Consider the following 13,713-nt stretch of genomic DNA (forward strand, 5'->3'; position numbering starts at 1 on the left):
CTATGTGCTTATTAGGTGCCAGACACTGTACTAAGCAATGGGGTAGATAGAAGGTTGTCCAGTTGGATACAGTCCCTGTCTTGCATGGGACTCGCAATCTTAATTCCCATTTGCAGATGAGATAACTGAAGCCCAGAGAAATGAAATAATTCGCCCAAAGTCACAGAGTAGACAAGTGGCAGAGCCAGGATTAGAACCCAGATCCACCTGACTTTCAGGCCACATCGATTCACTAGTTGTGCTCCAGGTCCCTTCATCGCCACCACTGCCAGGACCTCCTACCAATCAATTTATTGATCACTTAGTATGTGCAGAGCACTATACTAAGCACTTGGGAAAGTACAATAGAATTGGCAGACATGGTCCCATCCCACAAGGAGCTGAAAGTCTAGCAGAAAAGATAGAAATCTTAATTCTGAGAATTTTATAACAGAATCTTCCTAATCAGTGGCCTCCTGAAAATGGGTGACCTAGGGTAGGGGAAGCAGAGGCCTCCCCCTGAGTAAGTGGGAGACCCTCAAGGCTCGGTTCTGGGTCCCCCCTTTAAGTTTTTATCTACCCTCATTCCCTTGGAAAACTCATTCACTCCACGGCTTCAACGACCGTCGCTTCGTGGTTCCTCTCTCAGCTGGAAAGCAGATGAAATATCACACTGGAAAATCTGTTCCTATTTAGGCTTTCCGTACGAAGACTTTTCAGCAGCCGACATTTCTGGAGGGTGGCTGGCTCCTCCCTTAGATAAACTGACAATCTTGCCTGCCCCTCCTCAGCACGCACAGCAAGCCAACTATCTCATCACAACATTTATTGCAAGTCAAAGACTAATAGCCAAACAAGCCTCCTGTCCAATTTTCCCTCACAAACACACACACACACACACACACACACACACACACTCTGCCCAATGTTACCTCAAAAATATCTTGGGGTTTGGATGCAAGATCCCGCTCCCCCATGAGTTTAGATCCCTTCTTGGCCTTCTGACTCGTAAAGATGTCATCTTCATCCTCCAGAAAAGGCACGGGTTTTGCTTTTTTGGTCGACTTCTGTTTCACGGACAGAAAGAGATCATCGTCGCTCCCCGGCTCGTCCAACACCGGAAGGAACGCTTTCTTTTCGTCGCCTTTCCCCGGTCGAGCGGCCAGGCTCTCCGACGATTTCTCCTTGGCTTTCACCTGCCCCGGCGGCTTGGACGCCGGCCCCTTGGCAAAGAGGTCGCTGGAACCAAAGAGGTCCTCTTCCACGACCGGTCCCGGCGATCTCGCCGAAGAGGCTGTGCCCTCAGACGTCGTCCCCTCGGAAAAGAGGTCGCCGGATCCAAAGAGGTCCTCCTCCACGGCCGGCCCCGGAGATCTCGCCGAAGAGCCCGTGGCCCTGCCGGACACTGGCTTGGCGTCTTCTGATAAGGGTGGCAGAGTTGCCCGGGCCTTTTCCCTACTCCCCTTTCTGCTCGGGTCCCTGGCGAGTAGCGGTTTCACTTCTGCAGAGGCTGACTTCTCCTTGGCCGAAGGTGGAAGGGGCCCGTCGGCTCCATTCACGTCCCCCGCCGCGCCGGATTCCTGAGCAGCCAACCGGCGGGCAGCTCGGCTCTGCGGCCTACGCTTTCCTCCCACTCTGATTCGGCTCTGGAGGGGCAAAGAAATTCTGCTCAGCCCAGGAATAATAATAATAATAATGATAGTAATAATAATAACTGTGGCATTTGCTAAGTGCGTACCGTGTGCCAGGCTCTGGCCTAAGCGCTGGAGTAAATACAAGCAATTCGGGTAGGACACAATCCCTGCCCCAGGTGGGGTTCACAGTCCCAATCCCCATCTTACAGACACCGTGGTGCCTGAACGTGATCGTTGGCAGACAGAAGACGGGATTTCAAAAGATCATCAAGTTCAGCACCATGTCAAAGAACGACAGCATCAAAACTGGGTGAGCCAGATGGCTCTCTCTCCTAATTTTGAGGATTTTCATGAAAGGATAATAATAATGATGGTATTTGTTAAGTGCTTACTTATGTGCCAAACACTGTTCTAAGCGCTCGGGTAGATACACGGTAATCAGGTTGTCCCACGTGAGGCTCACAGTCTTAATCTCCATTTTACAGATGAGGTAACTGAGGCACAGAGAAGTTAAGTGGCTTGCCCAAGGTCACAGCACACAAATGGTGGAGTCAGGATTAGAACCCACGACCTTCTGCCTCCCGAGCCGGGGCTCTATCCACTACGCCATGTAGGCAACCAATCGACACAGAGCGCTTGGAAGACTATGATACAACAGAGTTGGTAGACACATTCCCTGCCCACAATGAGTTTACAGTCTAATAGTAATAACTGTGGTATTTGCTAAGCGGCTTACTATGTGTTGAGCACTGTACTAAGTGCTGGAGTGGATACAAGCAAACCGGGGTGGACGTTGTTCCTGTCCCACGTGGGGCTCCCAGTCTCAATCCCCATTTACAGATAAGGTCACTGAGGCCCAGAGAAGTGAAGTGATTTGCCCAAGGTCACACGACAGATGAGCGGCTGAGCGGCAGAGCGGGGATTAGAAGCCGTGACCTTCTGACTTCCAAGTCCGTGCCCTATCCACTATGCCATGTTGTTTCGAGATGGCTCTCTCTCCTAATTTTGAGGATTTTCACAAAAGGAGACATTCAATCGATGGCATTTATCGGGTGCTTATTGAGGGCAGACCACGAAGGGACTGGGGGAATAAAATACAACCATCGGGAGACACATTCCCTGCCCACAATGAGTTTAATAATAATGGTGGTATTTGTTAAGCGCTTACTATGTGCAAAGCACTCTTCTAAGCGCTGGGGGGATACATGGTAATCAGGTTGTCCCACGTGGGGCTCACAGTCTTCATCCCCATTTTCCAGATGAGGTCACTGAGGCCCAGAGAAGTGAACTGACTTGCTCAAAGTCACACAGCTGGCAAGCGGCGGAGCCAGGATTCGAACCCATGACCGCTGACTCCCAAGCCCGGGCTCTTTTCACTGAGCCACACTGAGTTTACAGCCTAGAGATTATAGATTCAAGTTCACTTTTTAGGACTGTATTCAGCCTTCTCTGCGGAAAAGGAGTTTACTTTTAACCTTACACTGTCCAAACTTCTGGGGAATAATAATGGTTTTTGAGTACCTACAGGATGCAGAACAACTTCTAGGAGCTTGGGGTAGCCAACGCAATAAAAGTAGGAGAAGCAGCGTGGCTCAGTGGAAGAGCACGGGCTGGGGAGTCAGAGGTCATGGGTTCAAATCCCAGCTCTGCCACTTGTCAGCTGTGTGATTTGGGGCAGGTCACTTAACTTCTCTGTGCCTTAGTTTTCTCAACTGTCAAATGGGGATTAAGACTGTGAGCCCCACATGGGACAACGTGATCACTTGTATCCTCCCCAGCGCTTAGAACAGTGCTTTGCACATAGTAAGCGCTTAAATGCCATCATTATTATTATTATTGTTACGACACAAGTTTCCTGGCATCGTGGATAGAGCACAGGCCTGGAGTCAGGTCATGGGTTCTAATCCCATCTCTGCCACGTGTCTCCTGTGTGACCTTGGGCAAGTCACTTCACTTCTCTGTGACCCAGTAACCTCATCCGCAAAATGGGGATTGAGACTGTGAGCCCCATGTGGGACAGGGACTCTATCAAGCCCAATTTGCCTGTATTCACCTCAGTGCTTAGTACAGTGCCCGGCGCATACTAAGTGTTTAACAAATGCCACTACTATTATTAATGAATTAGAAGAAGTGAAAGTACTGATCGGGGGCCTTGTGGAACTTAAAAATGGCATGCATGGCCAGCTATAAGAGGTGAAGAGTAACTCAGTAAGAAAATACAAGAAGCAAGTTGATAAATAAACGTTTACAGGTTTAAATATACCTCTACACCTATAGCGATAGCTAGACATAGCTATATATGTGAGCCTCACGTGGGACAGGGTGAGGCTGATCCGATTTGTTGGTATCCACCCCAGCGCTTAGCACAGTGCAAACAGTTGGCAATGTATGTATGTATGTATCTTGGAACACAGTAAGTGCTCCTCAAGTACCATAATTATTATTATTATTCTCATTATTAAGTACTGTTCCCTGCCTCCAACTATTCAACAGAATGTTTTCTGCTGTTAATTGTGAACCAACTAAGCTGGGGCCAAGTCAACGAAGGACAGCACAAAGCAGGACTCAACCCCCAAATGTTTAATTTGGTTTCTTAGTGCTGGTAAAATATCCGTGAATTAGAAATGAGAGTTCCTGGAATCAGTTGAGAGAGATGAAGCAGTTACTTCCATGATGTAATATGAACTATTTCAAGTTTTTAAATAATTTTTATATAATTATTTCACCTTGAGCTGCATTTTTCTGAAACAATGACGAATTCAGATGTTTAAGTGCCTCATACAAGAGAAGCAGCATGGCCTGGAAAGAGCACAGGCCCGTGAATGAGAGGACTTGGGTTCTAATCTCGACACAACCACCGACCTTTTGTGTGACCTTGGGAAAGTCACTTTACTTCTCTGGGCCTCAGTTTCTTCAACTCTAAAACGGAGATACAATACCCATTCTCCTTTCTACTTAGACTGTGAACCCTGTGGGGGACAGGGACTGTGTCTAACCTGATTCACCTGTATCTACTCCAGTGCTAAGAACAGTGCTCGACACAGAGTATGCGCTTAACAAATACCATAAAAAAGTCATTCAAGGGTAAAGCAGGGATTTGATTGTGCAGTGATTACTACCCAGAGACTCATACACGACAGTGATCTTGGGGAAGAGCCACCAGAGAATTCAACAGATATAGATTAATTGTTCCTAAAGATTTAAATGCTTATTGTCTTAAAATCATTAGGATTTTTGGTCATATCCCAAATTGCCATCAAAAAGTGAAAAAAAAAGACTGCCCTATTCAAAACCAATCTACATAAATTCTATTTTCTTGATATATGTGGATGGTAGTGGAACTTAATTTTGCTTGAGCCCTTCATTTTACAGATTTTCCAAAGGTGGTGTTAAAATTATAGGAAAGAATTAACACTTTCTTAGGAAAAGGAAGCACTGATGTTCTTAAGAGTAATGATTTCACCTATTTCATTTCTTACACACTTCTGGCGGAGAGAAGAACTGTGTGCAAAAAATAACTGCAAATAAAATACTAAAAACTGATCTGCCTACAAAGATGAACCAGCTGGAAGGTTAGCGACTGAGAAACTCCTGACTCTCTGCAGGTGGATTATTTAGATTCAAGATTACCCTTGCAATTCCACTAGGAACTGTAAGACCGGTGTGGGCAGGGAATGTGCTCAACTGTATATATCTTCATTACCCTATTTATTTTGTTAATGAGATGTACATCACCCTGATTCTATTTATTTGCTATTGCTTTAATGAGATGTTCTTCCCCTTGATTCTATTTACTGCCATCGTTCTCGTCGGTCCGTCTCCCCCGATTAGACTGTAAGCCCGTCAAAGGCAGGGACTGTCTCTATCTGTTACCGATTTGTACATTCCAAGCGCTTAGTACAGTGCTCTGCACATAGTAAGCATTCAATAAATACTATTGAATGAATGAATGAATGTGTCTCCTATATTGTACTCTCGCAAGCATTTTTTAAAAAAATGGTATTTGTTAAGTGCTAACTATACACCAGGCGCTGTACTGAGAGCTGAGATAGATACACGGTAATCATGCCGGACACAGTCAATTCATTGATTCAACTATATTTATTGAGCGCTTACTGTGCGCTTGCCCATGCCTATAAGAGTTCATGTCCAATGTGGAGCTCATGGTCTTTAATTTCCATTTTACAAGTGAGTTAACTGAGGCTCAGAGAAGTGAAATGACTTGCCCCAAATCACTCAGCAGACAAGTTATGGAGCCAGGATTGAAACCCAGGTCCTTCTGACTCCCAGACCCGCGCTCTATCCCCTAGGCCATGCTGTTTCTTCAAAACAGTGCTCTGCACACAGTAAACTCTTAATAAATACAATTTGATGGGCAAAAAAATAAGACTGACTGATTGATATGGTATTAAGCTCCCAGGAAGCTGCACTGAGGTGTAGCTAGTTGGCTTCGGGATGGCTTCTTTCGTCCATCACATTACTGGGCGGACACTCACTGAGGAAGGGGAAAGCAGCTCTAAGGCCCCTTGAAGCCTGCTCTGACCCAAGAAGCCTTAGATCAGCCGCAGGGGTAAACAAAATTCCTCCTGACCTTGGAAGAGGCATGTCTGAAATACATGTGATTTTTTCCTTCATCTGTGGCTTCTGTCTGAAGGGCTGATCACTGATAACTATTGAGAACTAATAATAATAATGTTGGTATTTGTTAAGCGCTTACTTAGTGCAGAGCACTGTTCTAAGCGCTAGGGTAGATACAGGGTAATCAGGTTGTCCCATGTGAGGCTCACAGTTAATCCCCATTTTACAGATGAGGTAACTGAGGCACAGAGAAGTGAAGTGACTTGCCCACAGTCACACAGCTGACAAGTGGTAGATCTGGGATTCGAATCCACGACTTCTGACTCCCAAGCCCGGGCTCCTTCCACTGAGCCACGCTGCTTCTCTTAAGCAGCATGGCATAGTGGTTAGAGCAACGGACTGGGAGTCAGATCATAGGTTCTAATCCCACTTCCCTCATTTGTCTGCTGGGTGGCCATGGGCAAGTCACTTCATTTCTCTGGGCCTCAGTTACCTCATTGGTAAAATGGGGATTGAGACTGTGAGCCCCTCATGGGACAAGGACTATGTCTAACCTGATTTGCTTATATCCACCCTAGTGCTTAGAACAGTGCCTGGAATGTAGGAAGTGCTTAATAAATACTACAATTATTATATTTGTAATTTTTTAAATATGGTATTTGTTAAGCATCCTAATTCTAATTAGGGATTCTAATCCCGGCTCCACCACTTGTCTGCTGTGTGACCTTGGGTGAGTCACTTCACTTCTCTGGGCCTCAGTACCCTCATCTGTAAAATGAGGATTAAGATTGTGAGTCCCAGGTTGGACAATCTGATGACCTTGTATCTACCCCAGTGCTTAGAACAGTGCTTGGCATATACTAAGCGCTTAACAAATACCACTATTATTCATCTGTAAAATGGGGATGGAGATCATGAACCCCGTGTGGGACAGGGACTTCGTCCAACCCAATTTGCTTGTATCCACCCCATCATTTAGTACAGTGCCCGGCACCTAGTAAATGCTTAACAAACACCATTATTATTATTATTTTTAAGTGCTTACAATGTGCTAGGCACTGTTCTAAGTGCTGGGGTAGATCCAAGATAATCAGGTTGGAACCCACATCGGGCCCACTAGACTAACTTCATTGTGGTCAGGGACTGTGTCCGTTTTTTGTTAATTCGCTCAATTCACTCAACTGTATTTATTGAGTGCTTTCGGTGTGCAGAGCACTGTACTAAGCACTTGGGAGAGTACACTAGAACAGTCAACGGACACATTCTCTGCCCACAACAAGCTTACAGTCAAGAGGGGCAGACAGACATCAATATAAATAAATTACAGATATGGACCTAAGTGCTATGGGGATGGGAGGAGGGATGAATAAAGGCAGCAAGTCAGGGTGATGCAGGAGAGAGTGGGGGAAGAGGAAAGGAGGGCTCAATGTACTGTCCCAAGCACTTGGCATAGTGCTCTGCACACAGTGAGTGCACAATGAATGACTGAATACATCCCCATTTATTCATTCAATTGTATTTATTGAGTGCTTACTGTGTGCAGAGCTCCATTTTTACAGACGAGGTAACTGAGGCACAGAGAAAGTGAAGTGATTTGCCCAAGGTCACAGAAGAGACATGTGGCAGAGCGGGGATCGGAATCCAGGTTCTGCCGACTCCCAGGTCCGTGCTCTAACCACTAAACCATGCTGTTGACCCAGGATTTCCCCAGAAAAGGAGGTAAAAACACACCCAAAAGTCAAGCAAATCTCATCACCTTGTTCGCACTCTGTAACGTATCTGCTTGGGCTGGGTGATCGAAACTCACTCCGGGCTCCACACCGCTGCTGCCCGGAGATGACGCCTCTGGACTCAGGATTTTATCCGGTTCAGATGGAGGCAGGCTCAATCCTGGGAAAACAGGTTTGGCTCCGGGGATTTTGGGAGCTGCTCCAGGCAGTAAGGCGGCTGGGTTAATAGCTAAGTTTGCCTAAGGAAGAAAAAGGAATGTTACTTCACATTTCCTCTTCCTAAGACGCAGAGGGACGTCAGTGACCGTGACGAGAATGATCACGCAAACTTGACAAGTGAGGGGCTGAAGAGGAAAGAAAACACACGAGGTGCAAGCAATAGCTCCAGACGGTTCCCAGATTCAAATGGAAAGTGATAGACCGACAGCCCACGGTCAGCGTCACGGGGATAAAGGAAAGGTGCAGCATTTAAGAAGCAACAGCTGAGGAGAAAAATACATCTTGAAAAAGTGCCTGGGAGTGGCTAGAAAGGAGACTGAAAATTCCCGAAGGATTGAAGATGCCGTGAGGTGGTCGATTAAAGTTTCAAAGATGTATTAAATAATTACTTGTAGTTTTCCGATCCTTGAAGAAGGTTCTTTTGTTTTAAATGGAGCGGGGCCCGGAGGATCCTGTGTGAAATTACACTGGATTAAAAATGGTTTGGAAAGACTGGATGGTAATCCTCACCCAGATGGGAAAAATCAGTGGCAATCAGATGTGTCACCAGGTGATCAATGGCAACTATTCTCTGCTCAGTGGCGTAGCAAGAACCCCGGTGACCTAAACTGGTCTGAAGATCTCTAGAAACATCTTGTTCATCACCACCATCTCAATTTCTTAGTTGCTTCTTGTTCTCCCTTCTTCTCAGGCTGTATGGGGCAGGGGCTATGTCACTAATGCTACGAACAGTGCTTAACAAATACGATAATGAAAGCTAAGACTGTAAATACTAGCAAAGGTTCAAAGGAAAAGCTCAGGACCCACCACCTGTGGTTCAGAGGATGGGACAGTCACTGGCTGTTCGGTTTAGGGCAACACCACTGGGTAGGATGTCTAACCTGAGAGTCTCATAGCAATACAGGGCAAACATAATAATAATAAAAAAGGTATTTGTTAAGCCCTTAATACTTGCCAAACATTGGGGTAAACACAAGATAGGTTATGTTCCTCAGGGGAGTGAAAGTCCAGACCAATGGCCATTTTCACCCCATCCCCAGAGGCTCAGCTTCGAGAAGACGTGTCCACCGTACTGCCAGAGGAAAACGACCAGCTCTGGAAGATTTCTAGAAGTCCGTGTCGGTTCTAGGAATAACCTGCAGATCTGGGTGTGGCCCGAGTAGTAGAGAGCAGGATTGTGAGTGGAGGCAGCCAAGCCCTAACGTGAGCCGGGAATTAATCAAGTCTTGTGGAAGGCCCAGGGCTGACCAGACCTCTCAGGGCCACTCTGGTTCTGGACCTGCATCCTGGAGTTTGAGCCAGAACAGAAGACTATCTGGAGTGAAGGGGCAAGGCCCACCCATTCTAGGTTCTTTTTGCAGTCACTTCACGGAATACTTCCGGGGCTCTTGAGATGCAGTGTGCTTTAGGAGGTCTCTCTGAACAGACATTCGTTTGACCAGAAATTAATTCACTCTCTCGATTTAATTTTGTAATTGTATGGTATACGTTAAGTGCTTACTATGTGCCAGAGACTGTACTAAGCGCTTGGGTAGATACAAGACAAACAGGATGAACACCATCCATGTCCCAGATGGGGTTCACAGTCTTAATCCCCATTTTCCAGATGAGGTAACTGAGGCACAGGAAAAACAGGATGGACACCATCCATGCCCCAAATGGGGTTCACAGTCTTAATCTCCAGATGAGGTAACTGAGGCACAGAGAAGTGAAGTGACTTGCCCACGATCAGAAAACAGACACGTGGTGGAGCTGGGACTGGAACTCAGGTCCTTGTGACTCCCAGGCCCGGGCTCTACCCACCAGGCCATGCTGTCTCTCTTCTGGGCACTGAAGTGAACGCCTGGCTCAGGGGGGTTACTATCAATTAATCATTGGTATTTATTGAATGTTTACTGTATGCAGAGCACTGTAGTAAGTACTCAGGAGAGTACAATATAATGGACATTCCTTATACTAAAGATGGAAAACATTGTTGAATATCATGAGTTCTTTCAACAGTTCACTTGATTTAAGAAAACGACCATGTGTCTAACGTTGACCAATCTGGGCTGTTCAGAGAGAAGAGAGGTTAATTCTACTTGGATTAATATTAACATCAATCCCTTGGTTTACTCAACCTCAGTCACATAACCTTAAAAACCTCTGACAGACTGTGAGCTCCATACAGTACAGGGACTGTGTCCAACCTGATTAACTTGTATCTACTCCCAGTGCGTAGTACAGAGCCAGCACACAGCAAATGCTTAACAGTTACCATTAAAAAAAAAGGATAAATCAGAAAGAGATGGAAAGCACAAACATGGCTCTTTAATTCTTCCTCCATATTTTAAAGATGGAAATGAGTACTGAAAAAGCCCTTGGAGCAAGGGCTCCAGTGCATTTTCTCATTTATTTCCAGAGGGAGATTTAGCTGCAGCCGGGACGCAAGCCAGAAGTCGCCCACCTTTAAACGCTAAACAGGCGGTACCGACCTGAGACGTTTCCAGTTTTGGAACACCTGGCTCCCGTTGGTCACCGTGGGTGGATCCAGAAGGTATATGACTTTGAGGAGGCGATCCGAGGTTCTCTTTTTTCATCCCTGCTTTCTTTTCAGGAACCTTCTGGGAACAAAACAGGTACAAATCAGGATCAGCTATCTCAGTATGGTGAGAAATTAAACCGTATCAAATAGACTCCAAGAAAATGAGAGGTGTCCCTTTTAGTGAATCTTTTTGCATCTGAATCCACTACCTGTCCTCTTAGGGAGTTGGGGGATTTTTAAAGGGAAAGCAAAAACTTCAGATTTCCCTCAGTCTGGCAGTTGGAGATGCTAAGCCTCTCTCAAGACTGAAATATGGTAAAAGCCCAATTTTGATTGTGAACTCCACGTAGGAAACGGACGGGGTATGATCATATAACCTAGTCTGTAAACTCATTCTGGGCAGGGAACGTGTCTGTTAATTCTACTGTATTGTACCTTTCCAAGTTCTTGGTACAGTGCTCTGCACATAGTGAGCTCTCCATAAATACCATTCATTGACTGACTGATTGAATCTTTCCCTGCACTTAGCCCAGAGAAAGTGCTTGCCACCATATTCTTCATTAACAGAACTTTTGAGGAAAATAAAATGGCAAGATGCACACACAGGCACATAACCAGTTCTAACCTACCTTCTCCAAAGCCCTAAATTTCCACTTTCATGACAACATGGAATAATAATAATAATAATGTTGGTATTTGTTAAGCGCTTACTATGTGCAGAGCACTGTTCTAAGCGCTGGGGGAGATACAGGGTAATCAGGTTGTCCCAAGTGGGGCTCACAGTCTTAATCGCCATTTTACAGATGAGGTAACTGAGGGGATACATTTGTTTTTCAACAGGCAAAATGTCCAATCATTAGGTAAGTTGTAGGACACAAACTACTGGAAGGCTGGTGAAGCTGGGCATTTTTTCTCCTTTCACAACAAAATAAATTTAGGAAGGACTGCTCAAATTACAATGTAATTTGATCACCTATAGCCTTTCAGTCCAGAATTTCTAGTAAGCAAACTTGACTAGTGTAAACTGGAGATTTCTCCTAAGACACTTTCAGGCAAAAAGATGCATTTGGAACAGTGTCAATTTCTGGCTACCGGAGGTCTGGATTTGGCGGAACTGAAGAGATCATCATCTTCCTCATCCCCAAAGAGGCCCCCTCCAGGCGGGAGATGCATTCTTGGCTCAGACTGGAAGAGAGTCACAAAATCGAAATGTAAGTGAACAGGGTCGGCAGAACCCAGAGCCCAGAAGTTCACTTAAGGCCAACACCCTGGAAGCGAAGACAATTTCTGGACTGACCGCAGGTTTTTTGGGACTGGCGAAGAGGTCAACGTCGGGGTCATTATCCTTCTGGAGCTTGTGACTGAAGAGGAGTTCTTCATCTTGGAACACCCCTGTGCTCTGGAAATGGGCACTGGGGTCAGAGGGCTAGAAATAGGAAAGAGGGAAGGCGGGCAAGAAAACCATTCGTAAAAATGGGGAACGTCAAAGTTACTCAAAAATGGGCGGGCTGGGAAAACAGAGGCACAGAGGTTGGGAACACATTTTGGCATGAAAAGCAGGGCACGTGTCTGCTCTTTTGTACTGTGCTCTCCCAAGCACTTAGTACAGTGCTCTGCACACAGTAAGCGCTCGATAAATACCATTGATTGATTGGCTACAGACAAGAAAATCAGTGAAGGCAGCTTCGTTCAGTAACCTCAGCTGACATTTACAAGCTCCTGTATGCTAGATGCGTACAAGGCTCTGATCTACAATCCTCACAAAACCAGTTATTCCAAGGTTTTAGGATGTCTAACTGTGGTACTAAGGCTTGCAAGCTAATAAAAACAATAATTATGGTAATTGGTAAGTGCTTACTATGTGCCAAGCACTTAGGTAGATATAAGTTGATTAGGTTGGACAAAGTCCCTGTCCTACATGGGGCTCCCACTCTTAATCCCTATTTTACAGATGAGGTAACTGAGGCTCAGAGAAGATAAGTGACCTTCTCAAGGTCTTACAGCAGACAGGTAGTGGAGCTTAGTACAGCACTCTTCGCCCAGTAAGCACTCAGTAAATATCAGGGAATGATTAAGACTGCTGTATTCTCTCAAGTGCTTAGTACAGTGTTCTATACATAAGAGATTAATAAATCAAGAGGCAGCATGGGAGTCAAAGGACCTGGGTTCTAATCCCAGGCTCCGCCATTTGCTTGCTTTATGACCTTGGACAAGTCACTTGATTTCTCGGTGCCTTATATTTGCCTCATCTGTAAAATGGAGATTAAGACTGTGAGCCTCATGCAGGACATGGACTGGGTCTAACCTGACTAGCCTGTATGAACCTCAGCGCTTAGTACAGTCCCTGGCACACAGTAAGCACTTAAAAAATACCATCATCAACACGTACCGTTAAAAATAATAATACATATTACTGGTTAACTGACTGATGGAAGTCTTTGAAGTTATGCTCCACAATCCAATCAGACCCCAGAATTTAGACTGAGCTCTGCGCCCAATCTCTGAGTTTTAGGAGGCTACTTGGGCAATCCACCAGATAGGGTAGCCATTACAATAATAAAACAAATATCTTGACTTTTTTTTATAAATTGTTTTCCAAAACAGGTGGCAGCTTGGCCTGTTGGGGGAAAAAAAAAATTCACCCAACTGGGAGTCAGAAGACCTATGTTCTGAGCCCAGCTCTGCCACAGATGTGTTGTGTGATCTTGTGCAAATCACAACTTGTCTGAGCCTCAATTGCACTCAATTTCCTGCAACACTGGGATAAGATATCTGATCTTCCCACCTCTTAGACTGTGAGGCCCATGTGGGATACGGACCGTGTCCAACCTGATTTGCTTGGCTCTCCCCCAGCACTTAGTACAGTGCCTGACAAATAGTAAGGTAGAGAGGGGCAATTTTATCACTGCTTTTCAAGTGAAGAAATAGGTCCAGAAAGGTTAAGTGCTTTCCCCAAGATCACCCAGTAGTGTTGAAGTCATGACCAAGACTTAGAAAATCCTTGTCATGTCCTCTCGGTGCTGTGTGACTGAAGAAAGACAGCTACGCT

The 13,713-nt window shown here is 45.5% G+C and overlaps 1 protein-coding gene across 6 annotated transcripts in view; it reads right to left on the minus strand.

Moving 5' to 3' along the window:
* WASHC2C (WASH complex subunit 2C) overlaps positions 1–13,713 on the minus strand; it is a 68,740-nt gene that overhangs the window by 3,405 nt on the left and 51,622 nt on the right. For 3 of the 6 annotated variants that reach the window (XM_029060169.2, XM_029060167.2, XM_029060165.2), the window contains exons 23-28: positions 11,962–12,090; positions 11,757–11,849; positions 10,615–10,743; positions 8,530–8,592; positions 7,948–8,160; positions 912–1,625 (exon numbers count right to left, since the gene is read on the minus strand). In XM_029060169.2, coding sequence (XP_028916002.1) covers positions 912–1,625; positions 7,948–8,160; positions 8,530–8,592; positions 10,615–10,743; positions 11,757–11,849; positions 11,962–12,090 — 1,341 coding nt within the window. The remainder of the gene's footprint in view (positions 1–911; positions 1,626–7,947; positions 8,161–8,529; positions 8,593–10,614; positions 10,744–11,756; positions 11,850–11,961; positions 12,091–13,713) is intronic. The other 3 variants (XM_029060168.2, XM_029060171.2, XM_029060170.2) reach the window with 2 other exon arrangements.

The sequence above is a fragment of the Ornithorhynchus anatinus genome, chromosome 3 (assembly GCF_004115215.2).
Source record: "Ornithorhynchus anatinus isolate Pmale09 chromosome 3, mOrnAna1.pri.v4, whole genome shotgun sequence".
Taxonomy (NCBI): Eukaryota; Metazoa; Chordata; class Mammalia; order Monotremata; family Ornithorhynchidae; genus Ornithorhynchus; species Ornithorhynchus anatinus.